Source organism: Telmatherina bonti, assembly GCF_933228915.1.
Source record: "Telmatherina bonti genome assembly, chromosome: 17".
NCBI classification, from domain to species: domain Eukaryota; kingdom Metazoa; phylum Chordata; class Actinopteri; order Atheriniformes; family Telmatherinidae; genus Telmatherina; species Telmatherina bonti.
In genome coordinates this window covers 4,201,313-4,229,192 of record NC_136615.1, presented here as the reverse complement: position 1 = coordinate 4,229,192, position 27,880 = coordinate 4,201,313, and the positions used below count along the sequence as shown (strand labels likewise).

Genomic DNA, 27,880 nt, shown 5'->3' with positions numbered 1-27,880 from the left:
CTAAACCAGACTACACCCAGACCAGAACAGACTGACCTAGACCCAGACCAGAACAGACTTACTACATCCAGACCAGAACAGACTGACCTAGACCCAGACCAGAACAGACTGACTTAGACTAGACTAGACCCAGACCAGAACAGACTGACCTAGGCCAGACTACACCCAGACCAGAACAGACTGACCTAGACCCAGACCAGAACAGACTGACTTAGACTAGACTAGACCCAGACCAGAACAGACTGACCTAGACCCAGACCAGAACAGACTGATTTAGACTAAACTAGACCCAGACCAAAACAGACTGACCTAGACCCAGACCAGAACAGACTGACTTGGACTAGACTAGACCCAGACCAGAACAGACTGACCTAGGCCAGACTAGGACCAGACCAGAAAAGACTGACCTAGATCCAGACCAGAACAGACTGACCTAGACCCAGACGAGAACAGACTGACTTAGACTAGGCTACACCCAGACCAGAACAGACTGACCTAGGCCAGACTAGACCCAGACCAAAACAGACTGACCTAGACCCAGACCAGAACAGACTAACTTAGTCTAGACTACACCCAGACCAGAACAGACTGACCTAGACCCAGACCAAAACAGATTGACCTAGACCCAGACCAGAACAGACTGACCTAGACCCAGACCAAAATAGACTGACCTAGACCAAGACCAGAACAGACTGACCTAGACCCTGACCAGAACAGACTGACCGAGACCAGACTAGACCCAGACCAGAACAGACTGACCGAGACCAGACTACACCCAGACCAGAACAGACTGACTTAGACCAGCTTACACCCAGACCAGAACAGACTGACCTAGATCCAGACCAGAACAGACTGACCCAGACCAGACTAGACCCAGACCAGAAATGACTGACCGAGACCAGACTAGACCCAGACCAGAACAGACTGACCTAGACCCAGACCAGAACAGACTGATCTAGACCCAGACCAGAACAGACTGACCTAGATCCAAACCAGAACGGACTGACTACACCCAGACCAGAACAGACTTACTACATCCAGACCAGAACAGACTGACCTAGACCCAGAACAGAACGGACTGACAACACCCAGACCAGAACAGACTGACTTAGACCAGACTAGACCCAGACCAGAACAGACTGATCTAGACCAGACTAGACCCAGACCAGAACAGACTGATCTAGACCAGACTAGACCCAGAACTGAACAGACTGACCTAGACCAGACTACACCCAAACCAGAACAGACTGACCTAGACCAGACTAGACCCAGACCAGAACAGACTGATCTAGACCAGACTAGACCCAGAACTGAACAGACTGACCTAGACCAGACTACACCCAGACCAGAACAGACTGACTTAGACCAGACTACACCCAGACCAGAACAGACTGACCTAGACCCAGACCAGAACAGACTGACCTAGACCCAGACCAGAACGGACTTACTACACCCAGACCAGAACAGACTGACCTAGACCCAGACCAGAACGGACTTACTACATCCAGCCCAGAACAGATTGTTTAAATTCCAGTTTTCTTGCAGTCAGTCTGAACCCTGGAACATATACAGGATCCAGGAACTCTGCAGGAACCTAGAACCCGGCAGGATCCAGGAACTCTGCTGGATCCTAGAACCCTGCAGGATCCAGGAACTCTGCAGGAACGTAGAACCCTGCAGGATCCAGGAACTCTGCAGGAACGTAGAACCCTGCAGGATCCAGGAACTCTGCTGGAACCTAGAACCCTGCAGGATCCAGGAACTCTACAGAAACCTAGAACCCTGCAGGATCTAGGAACTCTAGAGGATCCAGGAACTCTACAGAAACCTAGAACCTAGACTGATCTAGGCCAGACGGATGTAGTCCAGACCAGACCAGTCCAGTGTCTCTGAGCTCCTCCAGGACATTCCAGCTGAAGAACTGAACCTTCGGTCTCCAGGTTTTTAGGAGCAATTCACAACTCCTGCTGTTGGAAGGTCACATGACCCACATTGTTGTGCTTTGATCCAGTCTGGTTTTATTAACAGACGAGACGTTCAGGGACCAGCTGAAAAATCTGGGATATTTCTGCTCTGATCACTGGTTTTTGGTTTTCATCCCAGTTTACTGGTTTTTATCTCACTTTACTTGTTTATTCCCAAATTACTGGTTTTAATCTCAGTTTACTTGTTTTAATTCCAGTTTTCTTGTTTTTATCCAACTTAACTTTTTTTTTTTTTACCCCAGTTTACTGACTTTTACTCCTCTTTATTTGGTTTTAATTCCAGATTACTGGATTCTGTCAAACTTTACTGGTTTTATTCCCAGTTAACAGGTTTAAATACCAGTTTACTTTTTTGTTATCCCAGTTTACTGTTCTCCTCCCTGAGCCGTCACCTTATCGTGGTGGAGGGGTTTGTGTGTCCCGAAGATCCTAGCTGCTATGTTGTCGGGGGCTTTACGCCCCTGGTAGGGTCACCATGGAAACAGGTGTCTAGGGGAGGGACCAGACTAAGCGCCGCTCAGAGACCCCTATGATGACGACGACCATGGGAGGATATGTTCACTTGCCCGGATGCGGGTCCTGACTGTTGTCTGTGCTTATGCACCGAACAGCAGTTCAGAGTACCCACCCTTTCTGGAGTCCTTGGAGGGAGTGCTGGAGGGTGCTCCTTCTGGGGACTCCATTGTTCTGCTGGGGGACTTCAATGCTCACGTGGGCAATGACAGTGAGACCTGGAGGGGAGTGATTGGGAGGCATGCTCACCCAGCAGTGCTCCATCAATACTGTGTACAGTGGAGATGGAGAACTGCTGACCTCAACTCGGGACGTTGTGGGTCGGTGGAGGGAATACTTCGAAGACCTCCTCAATCCTACCAACACGTCTTCCGATGAGGAACCAGAGCTGGAGGACTCAGGGGTGGGCTCTCCTATCTCTGGGGCTGAAGTCGCTGAGGTGGTCAAAAAGCTCCTTGGTGGCAAGGCCCCGGGGGTGGATGAGATCCGCCCGGAGTTCCTTAAGGCTCTGCATGCTGTGGGGCTGTCCTGGCTGACACGCCTCTGCAGCATCGCGTGGACATCGGGGGCAGTACCGCTGGACTGGCAGACTGGGGTGGTGGTCCCCCTTTTTAAGAAGGGGGACCGGAGGGTGTGTTCCAATTACAGGGGAATCACACTCCTCAGCCTCCCTGGTAAGGTCTATTCAGGGGTCCTGGAGAGGAGGGTCCGCCGGATAGTTGAATCCCGGATTGAGAAGGAGCAGTGTGGTTTTCGTCCTGGTCGCGGAACAGTGGACCAGCTCTATACCCTCTTTGGGGTCCTGGAGGGGGCATGGGAGTTTGCCCAACCAGTCTACATGTGCTTTGTGGACCTGGAGAAGGCATTCGACCGTGTCCCCCGGGGGCTCCTGTGGGGGGGTACTCCGGGAGTATGGGGTACCGGACCCCCTTGTACGAGCTGTCTGGTCCCTGTACGACAGGTGTCAGAGCTTGGTCCGCATTGCCGGTAGTAAGTCGGATTAGTTTCCAGCTTTTTATTTGTGGAAAAAATAATAAAACAATTTCATTGTACTTCACAACTGTGTGACACTATGTGTTGGTCTTTCACATAAAATATATTTATGTTTGAGGCGTGTGATGTGTCAGAATGTGGAGGATTCAAGGCGTATGAATATTTCTGCAAGCCACTGTGTCAAACATCACACCATTCTTATCTTTTATGTTTCAGTAAAACAAGCTTCTCCTCTCTAACTCAGTCACCGCCATGTTGGAAGGGACTTCTGGGAGGTCTGTCAGGTGGAATAGAATAGAATAGAATAGAATTCAGAGACGTTGACGAGCCAGCACTCCATTCCACTAGACCCTCAGCTCAGATGCAGCTTCTGTTGCTGTTTCTGCTCGTTTCCCGTTTTGCTGTTTGGAGTTTGAGGTTATTCGTCCAACTTTTGGTTGTTTCTCAGAAATTCTACATATTTTCAAGCAGCTGTTCTAGTAGCTAAGAGCTAACCGAGCTAACCCAGAGATAACAGGAGCTAACCAGCTAACGGAGGTAAGTGGGCTAAAGCTAAGTCACGTTGTTAACCGGCTAAAAACCACGGTTGTTCTACGTTCTTCTGACTTGAAGCGGGAGATCGGGTACCTGTCAATCAAAAGGACACGCCCCTAAATATGCCGAAATTCGAGATTAAATTACTTCTAAACAGGCGAGTTAGAAAAAATTTCACTCTCCCCACAGTTGTCATGAAGGTAAACCTGATCTATTAAACCTAAAATGGATTTTTGAACCAGGCTGTAAACATGTTTATTCCTGCTGTAAACGTGTTTATTCCTGCTGTAAACGTGTTTATTTCTGCTGTAAACATGTTTATTTCTGCTGTAAACGTGTTTATTCCTGCTGTAAATGTGTTTATTTCTGCTGTGAAGTTGGTCTTTTTAACATGGGAGTCTATGGGGATTTGCTGTTTTGCAGCCCCTAGTGGATGAAGGGGGAACTGCAGTTTTATGCACTTCTGCATAGGCTTCACTTTTAACCGCCGGAGGCTCCGTCCATCTTTCATATATGCATCAGACAGGTTTAAGGCCGTTTTACTGGAACTTTGAGCAGCTCGAAGCGATTTCATCCGGCATAATTCTCCAGATTTCTTTTCAACTTGAATATTTGATGAGGTCGGTGATGGAACCGGTTCCAGCCGGTTGGATCAGGGACGTAAAGAGAACAGACACAGACATGATTGTAACAGAGCCTTTATTTATATTTATCTGAAAAACAAACACGACCACGTCAGTGAGGGAGGACGTCTGTACATAATCTGCAGCATAGATGCGCTTCTTTTATTCATCATCATCTCCTGGTGGCGACAAAAGTCCAGCTGATGCCGCCGACGCTCTCACGTCGCAGGGAGGGACTCTACGGTGGGGGGGAACCGACGTCGCCGCGTGAGGATCAGTTTACACCCCGACCTCCATCCGGGCTCCTGGCTCGAGGATGAAGAGGAGGGATGAAGGAGGGTTCCAGATCCAAATATACAGTTTTTATCCAAAATATTCAAATGTGAAGAATCCTCCAACAAGTCCGACACAGACACTGGTCTGACTGCGAGCATGGAGGCAGCTCAACATAAAACCTCCCTGAATGCAGAAGACTTCCCGCTTCTGGCGAAACCCGATGACGCCTCGAGCTCGCCCGGAACTCTGAGTGACAGACATGTTAATAAAGCCGTGAAAATGAAGCACATCAAACTCCATGATGATATTTACAAACACAGATTTCTGGATTTCATTTTATACCAGATATAGTTTATTTCCTGCTCTATCCTACGGCGAGACGATCAACGCCAAACACACACGTCTGGTGGGCGGGAGGAACCCGGAGAACCCGGAGAGAACTCCACCCAGAACGGCACGTTTTTATTATTAATTTAAGATCCAAACATTCTGTCGGAACAACGCTGCAGTTCCTGATTTCCACCACTAGAGGACCCTGAAGACTCTGATAAACCTGGTTCTAGTTCGGTTTCACTTTTTTTTTTTCTTCCGCATTTTAATGTTGGATCTAAAAACTAAAGAAAAAACCTTATAAAAATATTTTTCATCCAGTGAAATTTTCTCATCAATGAATCCAGTTCACAACAAAACCTCAGAGATCAGAGACCACCACCAAAACCTCCTCAGAGATCAGAGACCACCACCAAAACCTCAGAGATCAGAGACCACCACCAAAACATCTTCAGAGACCACCACCAAAACATCTTCAGGAACCAGAGACCACCACCAAAACATCTTCAGAGACCACCACCAAAACCTTCTTACAGACCAGATACCACACCAAAACCTTGTCAGAGACCAGAGACCACCACCAAAACATCTTCAGGAACCAGAGACCACCACCAAAACATCTTCAGAGACCACCACCAAAACCTTCTTACAGACCAGATACCACACCAAAACCTTGTCAGAGACCAGAGACCACCACCAAAACATCTTCAGAGACCACCACCAAAACCTTCTTACAGACCAGATACCACACCAAAACCTTGTCAGAGACCAGAGACCACCACCAAAACATCTTCAGAGACCACCACCAAAACCTTCTTACAGACCAGATACCACACCAAAACCTTGTCAGAGACCAGAGACCACCACCAAAACCTCTTCAGAGACCACCACCAAAACCGTCTTATAGACCAGAGACCACCACCAAAACCTCCTCAGAGACCAGAGACCACCACCAAAACCTACTTATAGACCAGAGACCACCACCAAAACCTCCTCAGAGACCAGAGACCACCACCAAAACCTTCTTATAGACCAGAGACCACCACCAAAACCTCCTCAGAGACCAGAAACCACCACCAAAACCTCCTCAGAGACCAGAGACCACCACCAAAACCTACTTATAGACCAGAGACCACCACCAAAACCTCCTCAGAGACCAGAGACCACCACCAAAACCTTCTTATAGACCAGAGACCACCACCAAAACCTCTTCAGAGACCAGAGACCACCACCAAAACCTCTTCAGAGACCACCACCAAAACCTTCTTACAGACCAGATACCACACCAAAACCTTGTCAGAGACCACCACCAAAACATCTTCAGAGACCAGAGACCACCACCAAAACATCTTCAGAGACCACCACCAAAACCTCTTCAGAGACCAGACACCACCACCAAAACCTCTTCAGAGACCACCACCAAAACCTTCTTACAGACCAGATACCACACCAAAACCTTGTCAGAGACCAGAGACATCCACCAAAACATCTTCAGAGACCAGAGACCACCACCAAAACATCTTCAGAGACCACCGCCAAAACCTCTTCAGAGACCAGAGACCACCACCAAAACATCTTCAGAGACCACCACCAGAACCTCTTCAGAGACCACCACCAAAACCTTCTTACAGACCAGATACCACACCAAAACCTTGTCAGAGACCAGAGACCACCACCAAAACCTCTTCAGAGACCACCACCAAAACCTTCTTATAGACCAGAGACCACCACCAAAACCTCCTCAGAGACCAGAGACCACCACCAAAACCTTCTTATAGACCAGAGACCACCACCAAAACCTCCTCAGAGACCAGAGACCACCACCAAAACCTTCTTATAGACCAGAGACCACCACCAAAACCTCCTCAGAGACCAGAGACTGCCATCAAAACCCTCTTATAGACCAGATACCACCACCAAAACCTCCTTAGAGACCAGAGACCACCACCAAAACCCCATAAGAGATTGACACCAAAACCTCCTAAAAGACCAGAGACCACCCACAAAACCTCCTCAGAGACCAGATACCACCACCAAAACTTCCTCAGAGACCAGGTACCACCACCAAAACCTCCTCAGAGACCACCACCAAGTCTTTCTCAGAGTCCACCACAAAGTCTTCCTCAGAGACCAGAGACCACCACCAAGTCTTCCTCAGAGACCAAAGACCGCCACTGAAACCTTCTTATCGACCAGAGACCACCACAAAAACCTCCTCATAGACCAGAGACCACCACCAAGTTTTCCTCAGAGACCACCACCAAGTTTTCCTCAGAGACCACCACCAAGTCTTCCTCAGCGACCACCACCAAGTTTTCCTCAGAGACCACCACCAAGTCTTCCTCAGCGACCACCACCAAGTTTTCCTCAGAGACCACCACCAAGTCTTCCTCAGACCAGAGGCCACCACCAAGTTTTCCACAGAGACCACCACCAAGTTTTCCTCAAAGACCACCACCAAGTCTTCCTCAGACCAGAGGCCACCACCAAGTTTTCCACAGAGACCACCACCAAGTTTTCCTCAAAGACCACCACCAAGTCTTCCTCAGACCAGAGGCCACCACCAAGTTTTCCACAGAGACCACCACCAAGTTTTCCTCAGAGACCACCACACACATACACACACACACACACACACACACACACACACACACACACACACACACACACCAAACCAGCAGTACATGTAGCTGATGATGATGATGAAGATATAACTCAGCTGATACACAACATGAAAATATTTTTATATAAAAACTCGTTTCGACTTTTGATGATGATGATGATGACATCATATTTAGTTATTTCAGACGGTGGGCGGAGCCTCATTGAGAGCTGACCAATCAAAGAACCAGCTGGTTCTTTCTGTCTGGGTTCTCCAGGTTCTTCCTGCAGGCCAAAAACCTGATGTTGGTCCTCCTGGGACGGAGAGCAGATGTTTGGCTTTGAGATGGACTGGAAACCTGTCCAGGTTCTGACCCAGAAACTGGTCTCGGTCCTGACCCAGAAACCTGTCCAGGTCCTGACCTGACAACCTGTCCAGGTTCTGATCCAGAAACTGGTCTAGGTCCTGACCCGGAAACCTGTCCGGGTTCTGATCCAGATACCTGTCCAGGTCCTGACCTGAAAACCTGTTCAGGTTCTGACCCGGAAACCTGTCCAGATCCTGACCCAGAAACCTGTCCAGGTCTTGACCCAGAAACCGGTCCAGATCCTGACCCAGAAACCTGTCCAGCTTGTGATCCAGAAACCTGTCCAAGTCCTGACCCGGACATCTGATCTACTGGGTTGGTTTTTGGGTCGAACTTCTGATCCCAACCTGTGAGGACATTTGGATTTTCATCCATGTTGTGGAATCAGCTGATACTCCTGTCTCCATGACGTGTGCGTGTGACAGTTAGACCGTCTCCATGACAACGTGTGCGTGTGACAGTTAGAGCACGCTCAGTACATAATATGGTAATACTACAAAGTAACGTATCCCCCCCCCCCACCGGGTCTCGGACCCTCCCCATCATGTCGCCCATCCCTCAGAGAGACGCATCCGCTTCACTGACGGGCTGTGGCGTTCCTCCGGACCCAGTGGGGGTCGGAGCAGAAAGCTGTCGTTGCCATGGTGATCCTCGCGCTCCTCGCTGCCTTCATACGAGCTGCCGCAGCTGGATGCGCTGTCGCCAGGGGAACAGCCCAGTTCTCCAGAACCCCGGCCAGCGGTGCCATACCCAGCCGGGGTCATGGCGCCCACCATCGCCAGGCTCCGGTCTCCAGGGGGGGACGACGGCTCGCACTTGATGTGGAGGTTCTGATGGGCTGACTGGAGGTTCAGGTTGGAGTTCTGACACACGTTCCTGGAAGTACAGAAGGACAGAAAGCCGGTTCAGAACCAGAACCAGACTGTTCAGCTGTCTGAATCTGGAACCAGTTTATTTAACGTCCGACCCGGTCTGCAACAGAACCGTCCATCCATCCATCTTCTGCCGGTTATCCGGGGTCGGGTCGTGGGGGCAGCAGCCTAAGCAGGGAAGCCCAGACTTCCCTCTCCCCAGCCACATTTGCCAACTCTGCGGGGGGATCCCGAGGCGTTCCCAGGCCAGCCGAGAGATATAATCCCTCCAGCGTGTCCTGGGTCTTCCCCGGGGTCTCCTCCCAGAGGGACGTGCCTGGAACACCTCACCAGGGAGGTCCAGGAGGCATCCTGACCAGATGCCCGAGCCACCTCAACTGGTTCCTCTCGATGCGGAGGAGCAGCGGCTCTACTCTGATCTCCTCCCGGATGACTGAGCTCCTCACCCTATCTCTAAGGGAGAGCCCGGCCACCCTGCGGAGAAACTCATTTCAGCTGCCTGTATACGAGATCTCCTTCTTTCGTCACGACCCACAGCTCATGACCATAGGTGAGGGTAGGAACGTAGATCGACTGGTAAATCGAGAGCTTCACCTTCTGGCTCAGCTCCTTCTTCACCACGACAGACCGGCGCAGAGTTCGCATTACTGCAGACGCCGCACCGATCCGTCTGTCGATCTCGCGCTCCATCCTTCCCTCACTCGTGAACAAGACCCCGAGATATTTAAACTCCTCCACTTGAGGCAGGACCTGACTCCCGACCCGGAGAGGGCAATCCACCCTATTCCGGCTGAGGACCATGGTCTCAGATTTGGAGGTGCTGATTTTCATCCCAGCCGCTTCACACTCAGCCACGAATCGCTCAAGTGAGAGCTGGAGATCACGACCAGATGAAGCCAACAGGACCACGTCATCCGCAAAAAGCAGGGACCCAATCCTGAGGCCACCAAGCCGGATCCCCTCAACACCTCGGCTGCACCTAGAAATTCTGTCCATATAAGTTATGAACAGAATCGGTGATAAAGGGCAGCCTTGGTGGAGTCCAACCCTCACCGGAAACTAATCCGACTTACTACCGGCAATGCGGACCAAGCTCTGACACCTGTCGTACAGGGACCGGACAGCTCGTACAAGGGGGTCCGGTACCCCATACTCCTGAAGTACCCCCCACAGGAGCCCACGGGGGACACGGCTGAATGCCTTCTCCAGGTCCACAAAGCACATGTAGACTGGTTGGGCAAACTCCCATGCCCCCTCCAGGACCCCAAAGAGGGTATAGAGCTGGTCCACTGTTCCGCGACCAGGACGAAAACCACACTGCTCCTCCTCAATCCGAGATTCAACTATCTGGCTGACCCTCCTCTGCAGGACCCCTGAATAGACCTTACCAGGGAGGCTGAGGAGTGTGATTCCCCTGTGATTGGAACACACCTTTTGGTGCCCCTTCTTAAAAAAGGGGACCACCACCCCAGTCTGCCAGTCCAGCGGTACTGTCCCCGATGTCCACGCGATGCTGCAGAGGTGTGTCAGCCAGGACAGCCCCACAGCATCCAGAGCCTTAAGGAACTCCGGGCGGATCTCATCCACCCCCGGGGCCTTGCCACCAAGGAGCTTTTTGACCACCTCAGCGACTTCAGCCCCAGAGATAGGAGAGTCCACCCCTGAGTCCACCAGCTCTGCTTCCTCATCGCAAGATGTGTTGGTAGGATTGAGGAGGTCTTCGAAGTATTCCCTCCACCGACCCACAACGTCCTGAGTTGAGGTCAGCAGTTCTCCATCTCCACTGTACACAGTATTGATGGAGCACTGCTTCCCCCTCCTGAGCCGCCGGATGGTGGACCAGAATCTCCTCAAAGCCGTCCAGAAGTCTTTCTCCATGGCCTCGCCGAACTCCTCCCATGCCCGAGTTTTTGCCTTGGAGACAGCCGAAGCCGCATGCCGCTTAGTCTGTCGGTACCCATCAGCTGCCTCCAGAGTCCCACAGGCCAAGAAGGCCCGATAGGACTCCTTCTTCAGCTTGACGGCATCCCTCACTGCTGGTGTCCACCAACCTGGGATTACCACCACGACAGGCACCAACAACCTTACAGCCACAGCTCCGGCTGGCCGCCTCAACAATAGAGGCACAGAACACAGCCCATTCGGACTCAATGTCCCCCGCCTCACTCGGGACATGGTTGAAGCTCTGCTGAAGGTGGGAGTTGAAACTCGCTCTGACGGGGGACTCAGCCAGACGTTCCCAGCAGACCCTCACAACACGTTTGGGCCTGCCAGATCTGACCGGCTTCCTCCCCCACCATCTGAGCCAACTCACCACCAGGTGGTGATCAGTTGACAGCTCCGCCCCCGTCTTCACCCGAGTGTCCAAGGCATGTGGCCGCAGGTCCAATAATGCAACAACAAAATCCTGATGCCAGGTGTACATATGGGCACTCTTAGTTGGAACATAGTGTTCGTTATGGACAATCCATAACAAGCACAGACGTCCAACAACAAAACACGGTTTGGGTTCGGGGGGTGGGGGGGCATGCCTCCCAATCACTCCGCTACAGAACTGGATCCTTGTTTATGATCTGACCCGGTCTGCTACAGAACCGGGTCCTGCAACTCACCCCATGTGTCCAAGCGCCGAGTGCTGCAGGTTCTGGATCTGTTGCTGCCAGCTCACCACTGAGCCCAGACCAGAACTTCCAAACCCGGACAGAGACGACAGGTCAGCGCCGAGGGAGAACTCTGAGGAGACAAACAGCACTGTCTCCATCACCAGAATCCAGGAGGCGGAGCTTGACGGGACAGAACCGTTTACCTGGACTCACCTGTGCCGTATGAAGAGGAGAGAGTGGACGGATACGCCGCCATCCCCTGACCGGGAAGAGCCGGGGTGGCGATGGAGACGGCTGGAGTGGACATGGTCTGGGCCGTCTGGGAGTGGTTTATCCTCTGGTTCTGGAAGGAAGCCACAACAAAGACCAGATCAGCTTGGTTCAGAATTGGCGTGAAAGGACTACAAACCAAAACAAAACATCGTGAATATCAGCTGATTTCAAACAACCCAAACAGGAAATATAAAGAGCAAAACCAGTTTCTGCCAGCAGGGGGAGGAGTTGTCAGGTTTAACATGAAATTAAACAGTTTTAATCAGAAAATTATCAACATTCAGATGTTAAGCTCCTGTATGGACCAACACACCTAACCAACGTCATTAAGGTCTGTTTCCATGATGATGGTTTGAGCTTTTTCTCATCTTCTAGAGTTAATTCCTCCTTAAACATTTTGTAAACATGTTTGCTCATTATGGTGCTTCCATCTTAGCAAGAAAAATCATTTAAATCACCATTTGGTGACGGCTGCTTTTACACCGGATCGTGGCACCCTCATCAGGTGAACCTTCATGTTACTGGATACTGCGGAAAGTATTTGAATCAATTTTAAGCTGATATTTTTCTTGTAGTTGTGTAAGAAAAGCGTCATGAAGTCGACTAAACAGCAGCAAAGTGACATTTTCCAGGGTGATAATTAGATGTTTCTACGTTTACTAACAGGATGAGCTGCACGTGGTCTTGTGACGTCCTGCAGGATGAGAAACGTGAGACGTACTTACCAACATAAGGTCAAAGTCCTCACACTGCAGGCAGCGTTAAACACAAACTAAAATTAGTCCAGACATCAAAACTAGCTCATGAAGGGAAAGCAGAGGGATGAAACGGACACTCACAACGGTCGGCATGATGGCGCATTTGTTGGAGGGCTGCATCAGCGTCCGGAGGTCTGGCTTACGGCTCATGGAGGGAGGAGACTTGTCCATGTTCCTACCTGGAGACAAAAGTCCAGGGGAGGAGCAGTGGGAGCTGTAGCCACCGTTGCCTGGAAGACATGGAGATGGGATGCGTTTACACATTACATCTTACTGCCTTCAATCCGTTTCGGCTCATTTACATCAATCTAATTAATATTTAAATTTATTTGCTTCTTCCTCATGAATAACTGGATCGAGTGTTCCTGTTCACCTCAGGAGGAAAATGGAAAGATTTCATGAAGGAATCCAGAAATTTGACTGAATATTCCTTCTGTTCTATCATAAAGTGGATTTTGCCTGATTTACAGAACCTCTGGTTCTGAGGCTACTTACTTGAAGGTTCTGTCAGCTGATGCGTCCCAAACACATCATTTGGGATTTAGACTAGCCAAACTGTTCTGGAAAAATCCAGCCAGGATTTAGTTAAACACGAAGGAAACATGGCTGGATATTTGATCATCACCGAGACGCATGAAATCATCCCTGCTGGATGTTTCCGGAACAAAATTTCTCTGGAAAAAATGTAACATCAGAATTAAACCTAAACATGGGAAAAACCAGCCTTGACTCTGGGAATATATGGGATTGATGTTGGAATAATGCTGTCCCCATGTTGGAAGGATGCCAGAACAATGTTGGAATGACACCAGAAGGAGGTTGGAATGATGCCGGAATGATGTTGGAATGATACCGGATACATGTTGAAATGATACTGAAACCATGTTGGAATAATGCCGGAAAAATGTTGGAATGATACTGGAAAGTTACTAGAATGATGCAGGAACGATGTTGAAGTGATGCCAGAAAGATGTTGGAATGATCCTGGAACCATGTTGGAATCATGCCAGAACTGTGTCGGAATAATGCAGAAACAATGTTGGAATGATACCGAAAAGATTTTGGAACGTTACTGGATCCATGTTGGAATGATACCGGAACAGGACTGGAAGGATGTTGGAATGACACCAGAAAGATGTTGGAATGATACTGGAACCATGTCGGAATGATGCCAATACCATGTAGGAATGCAACCGAAAAGATTTTGGAACAATCCCGGATCCATGTTGGAATTATACCAGAACCATATTGGAATGATACTGAAAAGATATTGTAATGAAGCAGGAATGTTGGAATGATACCGGAACAGGACTGGAAGGATGTTGGAATGACACCAGAAAGATGTTGGAATGATACTGGAACCATGTCGGAATGATGCCAATACCATGTAGGAATGCAACCGAAAAGATTTTGGAACAATCCCGGATCCATGTTGGAATTATACCAGAACCATATTGGAATGATACTGAAAAGATATTGTAATGAAGCAGGAATGATGGAATGATGCCAAATAAAGATTGGAATGACACTAGAACCATGTTGGAATAATGCCTGACCATTTTCGGAATGATACAGAAACGATGTTGGAATGATACCGAAAAGATTTTGGAACGATCCTGGATTCACGTTGGAATGATACCAGAACCATGTTGGAATGATACTGGAAAGTTATTGGAATGATGCAGGAACAATGTTGAAGTGATGCCAGAGAGATGTTGGAATGATACCAGACTGATTTTAGAATGATGCCAAATAAAGATTGGAATGACACTAGAACCATGTAGGAATGTTACTAAAAAGATTTTTGAATGATGCAGGAAAGATGTTGGAATGATGCCAAATAGACATTGGAATGGCACTAGAACCATGTAGGAATGATACAGAGAAAATATATTTGAATGATGCAGGAAAGATGTTGGAATGATGCCAAATAGACATTGGAATGACACTAGAGCCATGTTGGAATGATACCAGAACTCTGCTGGAATGATGCCGGAACAATGTTGGAATGACACTGGAACCATGTTGGAATAAAGCCAGAACTCTGTCGCAATAATGCAGAAACGATGTTGGAATGATACCGAAAAGATTTTGGAATGATCCTGGATCCATGTTGGAATGATACCGGAACAGGACTGGAATGATGTTGGAATGACACCATAAAGATGTTGGAATGATACTGGAACCATGCTGGAATGATGCCAGAACTGGGTGGGAATGCAACCGAAAAGATATTGAAATGATCCCGGATCCATGTTAGAATGATACCGGAACCATATTGGAATGATACTGAAAAGATATTGGAATGATGCAGGAACTATGTTGAAGTGATGCCAGAAAGATGTTGGAATAATGCCTGACCTGTTTCGGAATGATACAGAAACTATGTTGGAATGATATCGAAAAGATTTTGGAACGATGCTGGATTAATTTTGGAATAATACCGGAACAGTACTGGAATGATGTTAGAATGACACCAGAAAGATGTTGGAATGATACTGGAACCAAGTTGGAATGATGCCAGAACTGTGTCGGAATGATGTAGAAACAATGCTGGAATGATACCAAAAAGATTTTGGAACAATCCCAGATCCATGTTGGAATGATACTGGACCCACGTTGGAATGATATTGAAAAGATATTGGAATGATGCAGAAACAATATTGAAGTGATGACAGAAGATGTTGGAATAATGTCAGAACTGTGTCAAAATGATGTGGAAACGATGTTGGAATGATACCGAAAAGATTTTGGAACAATCCCAGATCCATGTTGGAATGATATTGGAACAGTACTGGAATGATGTTCGAATGACGGCAGAACTGTGTCGGAATAAAGCAGAAACTATGTTGGAATGATGGCGAAAAAAACTTTGGAACAATTGCGGATCCATGTTGGAATGAATATTGGAACAATGTTGAAGTGATCCCAGAGAGATGTTGGAATGATGCCAGACTGATGTTGGAATAATGCCAAATAGAGATTGGAATGACGCTAGACCTATGTTGGAATCATACCAGAACTCTGCCGGAATGATGCCGGAACAATGTTGGAATCATACATGTTGGAATAAAGCTAGAACTATGTCGGAATAATGCAGAAATGATGTTGGAATGATACCGAAAAGATTTTGGAACGATCCTGGATCCATGTTGGAATGATACCGGAACAGGACTGGAATGATGCTGGAATGACACCAGAAAGATGTTGGAATGATACTGGAACCATGTTGGAATGATACCGGAACCATATTGGAATGATACTGAAAAGATATTGGAATGATGCAGGAACTATGTTTAAGTGATGCCAGAAAGATGTTGGAATAATGCCTGACCTGTTTCGGAATGATACAGAAACGATGTTGGAATGATACCGAAAAGATTTTGGAACGATCCCGGATTAATTATGGAGTGATACCGGAACAGTACGGGAATGATGTTAGAATGACACCAGAAAGATATTGGAATGATATTAGAACCAAGTTGGAATGATGCCAGAACTGTGTCGGAATGAAGCAAAAATTATGTTGAAATGATAGTGAAAAAAATTTTGGAATGATCACAGATCCATGTTGGAATGATATTGGAACAGTACTGGAATGATGTTGGAATAATGCCAGAACTGTGTCGGAATGATGTAGAAATGATGTTTGAATGATACCAAAAAGATTTTGGAATGATACCGGACCCATGTTGGAATGATATTGAAAAGATATTGGAATGATGCAGAAACAATATTGAAGTGATGCCAGAAAGATGTTGGAATTATGCCTGAACTGTGTCGAAATGATGTGGAAACGATGTTGGAATGATACCGAAAAGATTTTGGAACAATCCCCAATCCATGTTGGAATGATACCGGAACAGTACTGGAATGATGTTCGAATGACGCCAGAACTGTATGAATAAAGCAGAAACGATGTAGGAATGACGATGTTGGAATGATACAGGAACGATGTTGAAGTGATCCCAGAGAGATGTTGAAATGATGCCAGACTGGTGTTGGAATGATGCCAAATAAAGATTGTAATGACACTAGATCCATGTTGGAATGATACCAGAACTCTGCCGGAACAATGTTGGAATGACACCAGAAGGAGGTTGGAATGATACTGGAGAGATTTTGGAGTGATGCCGGAACCAACGTCGTTATTCCGAATGCATTTAGGAATCATGTTGGATCACATGACGTAGACCATGTCGGATTTATCATTTCATCACCATGGAACACATTTGCATAACAGCAGCTTTAACCAATCATAGAAGGTGTTCGATAAGACAGAAGATTAGTTTCTTACCGACACTGGAGACGACGGTGCTCGTCAGATCCGAACACATCAAGCCTAGAAACACAAACACAAGCGGTTGCCATGGAAACAGAGGCTGCTACATATGCACACATATATTCTACAGTCAGCAGCAAAAAATGGAGAAAAACACAAAATCCAGTTTTTTCAGCTTTGTGTTGGTGGGCGGTTCCTACCATCACCATCTTGGCAGGGGAATGCGTGTTGTCTCACCCGGAAAATACAAATATGGACAAAGAGGTGGAGCTGAGAGGGGGGGCTGTGAGCGTCATGGTGGATGATTGACATCGAGCAAACTAACGGAGGTAAGCAGGCTAAAGCTACGTCACGTTCTTCCTACTGAAGCGGGAGATCGGGTACCTGCTGTAAACATGTTTATTCCTGCTGTAAACATGTTTATTTCTGCTGTAAACATGTTTATTTCTGCTGTGAAATTGGTTTTGCAGCCCCTAGTAGATGAAGGGGGAACTTCAGGTTTTGGCTTAACTCTGGAGGTTGCCGATTGTTTATAACAAACTTATAAACAGGATGAAATGTGCTGCAGGGCAGCAGCGTTTCCAGCTTCTGCAGTTTGTCCAGATGGAAGATGTAATATTTGCACAAACTGCAGGAAGCAGAACCTTTATTCTGAAACACTGGAACAGGAAGTGTTTGTGTTGTAGCCCGAAGTGACCATGTTTCAAAACAAATGGTGAATGGCGTCTAGTTTACTTCACAGCTCCTGTGAGCAGATTATTAAACAGAACCGGTCATAACAAGTTCTCCATCAGACCCGTTCTGTGCGGAATCAGAACCACAGCAATTGCTTCCTGAAACGACGCCAACCTGCCCGTGATAATTAACGTCGGTAAAAGGACTCTGCGTTAACGCGTCACTCCCCAGTTAACCTGAACAGCCTTATATTATATTTTAGCCAGTTTCTGATTTTTTCATGTGACAGTGAAGGCACCACGGTGGACCACGAAGCTGAAACAAACTGGACTTTTCCTTCAGCTCCACCATGCAGGGTCCTGGACTGACCGGTGTTCCCGGTGCTGGGAGGTCTCTGAGGGGACATGCTGTTCCTCTGCAGGGCAGGGTGGGAGACCGGCAGCAGGTTGCCCAGAGCGCCCCCCATGGCCTGGTGGGAGTACAGCAGCCCGCCAGGACTGCCGACTGGGATGGAGACCCCCATGTCGTAGCTGGAGGGAGGAAGGCCCTGCTGATGAAGAGGAGAGCGGCGTTATCAGTCGGCTGATTGATGATGTTGGGCTGGGAGGCAGCAGAGGAGACGTACACAGATCCTCTGTCTGCTGATCATCAGGTCCAGGTCTTCGTTGATCTTCCGGTACTTCTCGTCCGACTCCGGGCTCTGGCCTGCAGAATCGTCGGCCTCGATGTCGGGACTGTCGCAGCCGTTTAAGCCCTTCTTACGCAGCGTCTACACACACACACACACACACACACAGACACACACACACGCACACATACACAAACAGGCACACACACACGCACACATACACAAACAGGCACACACACACGCACACATACACACACACACACACACACACACACACACACACACAGAAAGACAGAAGGTCAGACAGACGTTCTGATTGGCTCTTTTGATTGGTTCTTCGACTCGGACGTTCTGACGTTGCGGTAACGTATTGTGTCATTTCCTGTTTCCCTAGCGTGTGTCACTGTGGACTACGAGCCGTTGGCTCTTTTAACCTCTTTCTAACTTCTATCTATCGCTAACCAACCACTCACTTCAGCGCACAAAATCTTCCCAAACCACTGTTCTATATATTGCATTTATTTTCGGGATCTTAGGCTTTCTGTTTACTGACTTAAACAGCCCAAGCACTCGGTTTTAGCATGGCTGCTAGCTCTCTTCCCACACCCCAGTCCCCTGCCTTTTCTTGCTCGGTGTGTCTGATGTTTAGCTACTCCTCCGCCTCCTTTAGTGATAACGGTAGGTGTATTAAGTGTAGCAGCTTGGCAGCTTTGGAGGCGAGGCTCTGTGAGTTAGAAGCCCAGCTCCGCACTCAGTTAGGGAAGCAGTTAGTCAGCAAGCCCCCATTAGCCAGTGTGGAGCTACCAGCCAGGGCAGCTAACCCACCTAGCGGTCCCTCAGCAGTTCCCGCGCAGCCGGGAGCCGAGGCGGGCTGGACAACGGTCAGGCGGAAGCGTAGCCCCAAACCAAAACCCACTGGCCACCACCGACCTGTTCACGTTTCTAACAGATTTTCCCCGCTCGGCGACACACCCGCTGAGGCAGAAACCCTGATTATAGGTAGTTCCATAGTCAGAAATGTGGCTCTAGAGACACCGGGGACCATAGTCAAATGCCTTCCTGGGGCCAGAGCGGGCCACGTCGAATCGTATTTGAAACTGCTGACTAAGGCTAAACGTAAATACCGTAAGATTGTAATTCACGTCGGCGGTAACGACACCCGGTTACGCCAATCGGAGGTCACTAAAATTAATGTTGCTTCGGTGTGTAACTTTGCCAAGAGCATGTCGGACTCCGTAGTTTTCTCTGGTCCCTTGCCAAATTTAATCAGCGATGACATGTTTAGCCGCATGTCATCCTTCAACCGCTGGTTGTCTAGGTGGTGTCCCGATAACAACGTGGGTTTTATAGATAATTGGAGCGCTTTTTGGGGAAAGCCTGGTCTTATTAGGAGAGATGGCATCCATCCCACGTTGGATGGAGCCGCTCTCTTATCTAGCAATATGGACTCTTTTATTAGTCAGCTAAATTGACAACTCAGGGTTGGGACCAGGAGGCAGAATTGTAGTCCTACACACTTTTCTGCAGCTTCCCACCTGCCGCCGCCCACCCAAAACCCCATTCCGACCTTATACAACTTCCCAGCAGTAAGAATTAAACAACACAAAAACACTTTTGGGGTTAATCGTGAAAACCTCATAAAAATAAAAACAATGGATCTAATAAAATCTGAAAATAAGACAATAAAGTGTGGCCTACTGAATATCAGATCCCTCCCAAATAAGGTGATCACCACATTGATTTATTCTGTCTTACGGAAACCTGGTTACAGCAAGAGGATTATGTTAGTATTAATGAAGCTACGCCAGCTAACTATTTAAACTTTCACATTCCTAGAACTACAGGCAGAGGAGGAGGTGTTGCAGCTATTTTTAAGTCAGAATTTTTTAATTAATCCTAAGCACAAAACTAACTATAAATCCTTTGAATTCCTGACATTAAATTTATCTCATCCAAAATGGAATTGAGAGAAACCGCTCCTTTTAGCATTAGTGTATCGCCCACCTGGACCTTACTCCGAGTTTCTGACCCAATTCTCTGATCTCTTGTCTGAGTTAGTGCTGACTACTGATAAAGTCATTGTACTAGGTGATTTTAATATTCATGTTGACCATGAAAATGATAGTTTAAACATTTCCTTTAGCTCTATTCTAAACTCAATTGGGTTTTCACAAAATGTCCATGGAGCCACTCACTCTCATGGTCACACTCTTGATCTTGTTCTAACATCTGGTATTGAGACTGATAAGCTCAAAGTATTTCCTCAAAACCCTGTCTTGTCCGATCACTTCTTATTAACCTTTGAATTCACTTTATTTGATTACTAACTGACCAAAAATAAATTCTACTATAGTAGATGTTTATCAGACAATAATATTACAAAATTTAAACAATCAATTGAATCAATTTTTTCCCCTCTACCATGTGTTAGCATGACTGAGAGTCCCCCTTTAAGCCTTACTCCTGCTCAGATTGATCAACATGCTGATACTATAACAGCTTCAATGCGTACAACCTTGGATAATGTTGCTCCCCTAAAGAAGAAGAAATTAGGTAAGATTATGAAGGCTCCCTGGTTTAATTCCCAGCTTCGAGCTCTAAAACAGGCATCAAGGCGTTTGGAAAACAGATGGCGTTCATCAGGACTAGAGGAGTCTCACTTAACCTGGAAAGAAAGTTTAATTGAATATAAAAAAAACCTTACGTACGGCAAGAACAGCTTATTATTCATCATTGATAGAGGAAAACAAAAACAACCCTCGGTTTCTTTTCAGCACTGTAGCTAGGCTTACTAGGAGCCGGAGCGCTGTGGAGCCATGTATTCCTTTCTCACTTAGCTGGGATGATTTCATGTATTTTTTCAGGAATAAAATTGACACTATTAGAGATCAAATCCACAATACTCTTCCTTCTACCTATAATGTTGAGCCTGTTGTGGTCTCCGAAGCATCCTTAGAACCAGGATCTGACTTGTGTCTAAATAGTTTCTGTCCTGTCCAACCCTCTGAATTAACTAAAATAATAGCTTCATCTAAACCATCCACCTGTATCTTAGACCCTCTCCCAACGAGCCTCTTTAAGGACATTTTCCCTTTAATTAATACATCACTACTAAGTCTTATCAATATGTCTTTAGTGACAGGATATGTACCACAATCATTTAAAACTGCTGTAATCAAGCGTTTACTTAAAAAGCAATCTCTGGATCCAGAGGTGATAGCAAATTATAGACCTATATCTAACCTCCCATTTATGTCCAAAATTCTGGAGAAAATAGTTTCCGCTCAGCTACATGCCCACCTGAGCAGAAATAATTTATGCGAGGAGTTTCAGTCAGGATTTAGAGCTCATCATAGCACTGAGACGGCATTGGTGAAAGTTACTAATGACCTTCTTATGGCCTCAGACAAAGGACTTGTGTCCGTACTTATCTTGCTTGATCTTAGTGCTGCATTTGATACAGTCGATCATAACATTCTGTTACAGAGACTAGAACAGGTGATTGGAATTACAGGTACAGCGTTAAGCTGGTTTAAATCATATTTATCTGATAGACTTCAGTTCGTTCATGTAAATGACAAGTCCTCCTCCCAAACTACAGTAAGTCATGGAGTTCCTCAAGGTTCTGTACTTGGACCAGTACTCTTCACGCTATATATGCTCCCTTTAGGCAAAATTATTAGACAGCATGGAATAAACTTTCTTTGTTATGCAGATGATACTCAACTATACTTATCCTTTAAACCAGATGAAACAAATCAGCCCGATAGGCTACAAAATTGTCTCATAGACATAAAGACTTGGATGTCTAGAAATTTTCTCCTCTTAAACTCAGATAAGACTGAAGTAATTCTCTTTGGATCTGAAAAACTCAGAGCTAAATTTTCCAGTTTTGTAATGAACCTGGATGGCATTACTTTAGCTTCCAGTGCTACAGTGAGAAACCTTGGAGTAATATTTGACCCTGACCTGTCCTTTGGCCCACATGTTAAGCAGGTTACTAAAACAGCCTTCTTTCATTTACGTAATATAGCCAAAATTAGGGACATTCTGTCTCAGAGTGATGCAGAAAAACTGGTTCACGCTTTTGTTACTTCGAGACTAGATTACTGTAACTCTATTACTGGGCTGTCCTAAATATGCCCTGAAAAGCCTTCAGCTGATCCAGAATTCTGCAGCCAGAGTCCTGACCAGAACCAGCAGGAGAGATCATATTTCTCCAGTTTTAGACTCTCTTCATTGGCTGCCTGTTGAATCTAGAATAGAATTTAAAATCCTTCTCCTTACATATAAAGCCCTCCACAGCCAGGCACCACTATATATCAAAGACCTCATTGTTCCTTATATACCAAGCAGAGTACTTCGTTCGCAGACTGCAGGCTTACTTGTGGTTCCTAGAGTCTCAAAGAGCCGAGCAGGAGGCAGAGCCTTTGGTTATCAGGCCCCTCTCTTATGGAATAAGCTCCCAGTTAGTGTTAGGGAAGCAGACACCCTCCCCACCTTTAAGACTAGGCTGAAGACTTATCTTTTTGATAAGTCCTATATCTAGGGATGGTTAGCATCCCTTAGTTATGCTGCTATAGGTTTAGACTGCTGAGGGACATTTCCTGATACACTGAGCTTCTTTCTCTTTATCTCTCTCTTTTATCCCCCCCCAATAACAGTGTTGCATCATTAACATGTATGTCTCCTGTCTCAGCAGGTCTCCCTGGCCGGGAGTAGCAGTTCCTGTTGTCTGTTGTCTTTCTGTCCTCTTCCCCCCACACAGCAGAGGCAGATGGCTGCCTGTCCTGAGCCGGGTTCTGCCGGAGGTTTCCTTCCTGTTAAAAGGGAGTTTTTTCCTTCCCACTGTTGCCAGTGTGCTTGCTCAGGATGGGAGATTGAGTTGGACTCAACTCAATCTGTTGGTTTCCTTATATAGGCTATTATGAATTGGCTTTCATGATGTTTTCTTCTCTGTCTGTAAAGCGTCTTGAGATGGCATTGCCGTGATTTGACGCTTTATAAATAAAGTTGAATTGAATTGAATTGAATTTACATAATTTCTTCTGATGAGACGTAACGGTGGAATACTGATGATATTTCTGAAATATTTCATCCTCTTTGTTCATCGTCTCTTTTAGTTTGTCATATTTTATAGATTTTATTGGTAAAAATTTAATAAGTGGAACATTTACTGGAACAGGACCGTCAGCCTGTTGTAGAAACAGATCTGACCAGCAGAGGGCGCCAACTGCCTACAGACAGAACCAGGACTAGTACCAGGATCAGGACCAGGACCAGAACCAGAACCAGGACCAGGACCAGGATCAGGACCAGGACCAGGACCAGGACTAGGACTACAACCAGAACCAGGACTACAACCAGAACCAGGACCAGGACCAGGATCAGGATCACAACCAGGATCAGGACCAGGACCAGGACCAGGACTAGGACTACAACCAGAACCAGGACCAGGACCAGGATCAGGAGCAGGATCAGGATCAGGACCAGGACCAGGACCAGGACCAGGACCAGGATCAGAACCGGGACCGGGACCAGGACCAGGACCAGAACCAGAACCAGAACCAGAACCAGGACTAGGACCAGGATCAGAACTAGGATCAGGACCAGGACCAGGACCAGGATCGGAACTGGGACCGGGACCGGGACCGGGATCGGGACCGGGACCAGGACCAGGATCAGGACCGGGACCGGGACCAGGACCAGGACCAGGACCAGAACCAGGACGGCTTCAACAACAGATACCTGTCCAGATCAACATATTCTGATGAAGACATGTTGGGTCCAGTTTGCCGTCTGGTTCTTGTCCTCTCTGTCACTGCTGTCGGGTTAGAGCCGTCCCAGTTCTCCCAGTACTCCCAGTTGTCCCAGTACTCCCAGTTGTCCCAGTTCTCCCAGTACTCCCAGTACTCCCAGTTCTCCCAGTTATCCCAGTACTCCCAGTTGTCCCAGTTCTCCCAGTACTCCCAGTTGTCCCAGTACTCCCAGTTGTCCCAGTTCTCCCAGTTGTCCCAGTTCTCCCAGTATTCCCAGTTCTCCCAGTTATCCCAGTACTCCCAGTTGTCCCAGTTCTCCCAGTTGTCCCAGTACTCCCAGTACTCCCAGTTGTCCCAGTACTCCCAGTTGTCCCAGTTCTCCCAGTACTCCCAGTTCTCCCAGTTCTCCCAGTACTCCCAGTTCTCCCAGTTATCCCAGTACTCCCAGTTGTCCCAGTTCTCCCAGTTGTCCCAGTACTCCCAGTACTCCCAGTTGTCCCAGTACTCCCAGTTCTCCCAGTTATCCCAGTACTCCCAGTTGTCCCAGTTGTCCCAGTACTCCCAGTTGTCCCAGTTCTCCCAGTACTCCCAGTTGTCCCAGTTCTCCCAGTTGTCCCAGTTCTCCCAGTACTCCCAGTTGTCCCAGTTCTCCCAGTACTCCCAGTTGTCCCAGTACTCCCAGTTGTCCCAGTTCTCCCAGTACTCCCAGTTCTCCCAGTTATCCCAGTACTCCCAGTTGTCCCAGTTCTCCCAGTTGTCCCAGTACTCCCAGTACTCCCAGTTGTCCCAGTACTCCCAGTTCTCCCAGTTATCCCAGTACTCCCAGTTGTCCCAGTTGTCCCAGTTGTCCCAGTACTCCCAGTTGTCCCAGTTCTCCCAGTTGTCCCAGTTCTCCCAGTACTCCCAGTACTCCCAGTTCTCCCAGTTATCCCAGTACTCCCAGTTCTCCCAGTTATCCCAGTACTCCCAGTTGTCCCAGTTGTCCCAGTACTCCCAGTTGTCCCAGTTCTCCCAGTACTCCCAGTTGTCCCAGTTCTCCCAGTTGTCCCAGTTCTCCCAGTACTCCCAGTTGTCCCAGTTCTCCCAGTACTCCCAGTTGTCCCAGTACTCCCAGTTGTCCCAGTTCTCCCAGTACTCCCAGTTCTCCCAGTTATCCCAGTACTCCCAGTTGTCCCAGTTCTCCCAGTTGTCCCAGTTGTCCCAGTACTCCCAGTTGTCCCAGTACTCCCAGTTCTCCCAGTTATCCCAGTACTCCCAGTTGTCCCAGTTGTCCCAGTTGTCCCAGTACTCCCAGTTGTCCCAGTTCTCCCAGTTGTCCCAGTTCTCCCAGTACTCCCAGTACTCCCAGTTCTCCCAGTTATCCCAGTACTCCCAGTTCTCCCAGTTATCCCAGTACTCCCAGTTGTCCCAGTTGTCCCAGTACTCCCAGTTGTCCCAGTTCTCCCAGTACTCCCAGTTGTCCCAGTTGTCCCAGTTCTCCCAGTACTCCCAGTTGTCCCAGTTCTCCCAGTACTCCCAGTTGTCCCAGTACTCCCAGTTGTCCCAGTTCTCCCAGTACTCCCAGTTCTCCCAGTTATCCCAGTACTCCCAGTTGTCCCAGTTCTCCCAGTTGTCCCAGTACTCCCAGTACTCCCAGTTGTCCCAGTACTCCCAGTTCTCCCAGTTATCCCAGTACTCCCAGTTGTCCCAGTTGTCCCAGTACTCCCAGTTGTCCCAGTTCTCCCAGTTCTCCCAGTTATCCCAGTGCTCCCAGTTGTCTCAGTTGTCCCAGTAGTCCACCTTTTGCCGATATTCCCGACTTTTCCAACATTCCCAACTCCAAACGAAGCGTTCTGCCTTTTATAACGAGAAGAACTTCTATGTGATGCAGATCTATGTTCTCCTCTCCTCTTCCTCCTCAGATGATGCTTCTAGTCCACATGTGTGAAAACCTGCCATTACCTAAAGACCTCTGGTCTGGACCCGGTTAGACCGACCCGGCTTCTGGTCTGGACCTGGTTAGACTGAACCTGGTTAGACCGACCCGGACTCTGGTCTGGACCCGGTTAGTCCAACCCGGACTCTGATCTGGACCCGGTTAGACTGAACCTGGTCAGACCGACCCGGACTCTGGTCTGGACCCGGTTAGACCGACCCGGCTTCTGGTCTGGACCCGGTCAGACCGAACCCGGTTAGATCAAACCGGACTCTGGTCTGGACCCAGTTAGACTCAACCTGGTTAGACCAACCCGGACTCTGGTCTGGACCCAGTTAGACTGAACCTGGTTAGACCGACCCGGCTTCTGGTCTGAACCCGGTTAGACTGAAGCTGGTTAGACCGACCCGGACTCTGGTCTGGACCCGGTTAGACCGACCCGGCTGTGCTTAATCTGTAGAGGAGACTGAAAGTCAATAATTGTGATTATTGACAGATAATAAATGATCAACCAGCTGCATGCAGTAACTGACCACCACCAGCAGGGGGAGCTGACGCACCACGATAGTTTAATATCATGATCAGTTTTCTGCAGGTCCAGCTGAACCCAACCTGCTGAGCTGATGCATCATCATCAGCAGCCAATCAGAGAGAAGCTTCAGATCACCTGAGCAGGACCAACCTGAACCACCATGTTTCACTACATATAGCAAAGAATTTTATCAGTCCTGCCAAAATCCTATTTTCTGTCGATCAAACTGTCTCATCTTCAGGAGAAACGGGAACAAATGGTACGTCTTCATGGCAAAGAGGCTAAAGATCCAGTTTAAACCGGTTCTTAGCGAAGTTGTCTGCTACGTGTTGACACATCTCTGGATTTTATCCCACGACTTAGAGGCCTTTTTCTACCAGAATGATTCACAAATGGTAAATGATTTAATTAAGAAGAAAAACACATTCAGTTTTATAACATTAGTCCAACAAGATAATACGAGCTGCTATGTTAGCATTAGCATTAATCAAAGTGATAAAAAGACTTACTATGTTAGCATTAGCATTAATAAAAGAGATCAAAAGAGTTAATATGTTAGCATTAGCATTAATAAATGCGATACAAAAGACTTAATATGTTAGCATTAGCATTAATAAAAGAGATCAAAAGACTTAATATGTTAGCATTAGCATTAATAAATGCGATACAAAAGACTTAATATGTTAGCATTAGCATTAATAAAAGATTAAAAGAGTTAATATGTTAGCATTAGCATTAATAAAAGTGATAAAAAAGACTATGTTAGCATTAGCATGATCAGCTGATCATTCCCAATGATAATTCCAGCTGCTAACTTTAGTCTGATTGTGATATTAGCCGAGAACTTAAACCTCAGCAAGATAAGAACCTTTTCTCTGCCTGGAGAACGAGCAAAACCTTCAGAAAGTTGGAGACATGTGGATCAAAACCACAAGACTAAAGTCGGGAATGGAGACATGTGGATCGGGACGTTTTTATTTCCTATCGGAGCTGATACAACATGTGGCGGTCGGCAAAGGAAAGAGGAAGAGGAGGTTGTGGGGAACCAAGACTCAGCCTGAATCTGCTTCTCTTCCTTTTCCTCCCGTGGCTCACACACACACACACACACACACACACACACACACACACACACACACACACACACACCCAGTCATTCACAGCAAACCACAGTCACACTCCCAGCCCGTCGTGTCTATTCTTAGCCCTGTTCTGGGTTATTTTTAGACCACTACTGGTTTCCAGCCATTTAGCAGGAGGGATCTGAGCCAACACAAAGGAACTGGACTGACTCTGCCAGTGTGTGTGTGTGTGCTAACGTCAGCTTCATCTGTTTCTAATCTGAAACCAGCGAGAAGCC

At 47.4% G+C, this 27,880-nt stretch overlaps 1 protein-coding gene across 4 annotated transcripts in view; it reads right to left on the bottom strand.

The window, feature by feature from the left end:
- Positions 1 to 4,707: 4,707 nt before the first annotated feature.
- Positions 4,708 to 27,880, bottom strand: part of LOC306768395 (myocyte-specific enhancer factor 2C-like) — a 35,499-nt gene continuing 12,326 nt past the window's right edge. The window contains exons 5-12 of one of the 4 annotated variants that reach the window (XR_013771657.1): positions 18,312 to 18,455; positions 18,056 to 18,236; positions 17,027 to 17,071; positions 12,811 to 12,959; positions 11,912 to 12,041; positions 11,708 to 11,828; positions 5,842 to 9,099; positions 4,708 to 5,810 (exon numbers count right to left, since the gene is read on the bottom strand). Coding sequence is in view for 2 of the 4 variants with exons in the window: in XM_079256740.1 (XP_079112866.1) it covers positions 8,766 to 9,099; positions 11,708 to 11,828; positions 11,912 to 12,041; positions 12,811 to 12,959; positions 17,027 to 17,071; positions 18,056 to 18,236; positions 18,312 to 18,455 (1,104 nt within the window). In the remaining 2 variants the exon portion in view is untranslated. Of the gene's footprint in view, positions 9,100 to 11,707; positions 11,829 to 11,911; positions 12,042 to 12,810; positions 12,960 to 17,026; positions 17,072 to 18,055; positions 18,237 to 18,311; positions 18,456 to 27,880 lie in introns of all 4 variants that reach the window. The other 3 variants (XR_013771658.1, XM_079256741.1, XM_079256740.1) reach the window with 3 other exon arrangements.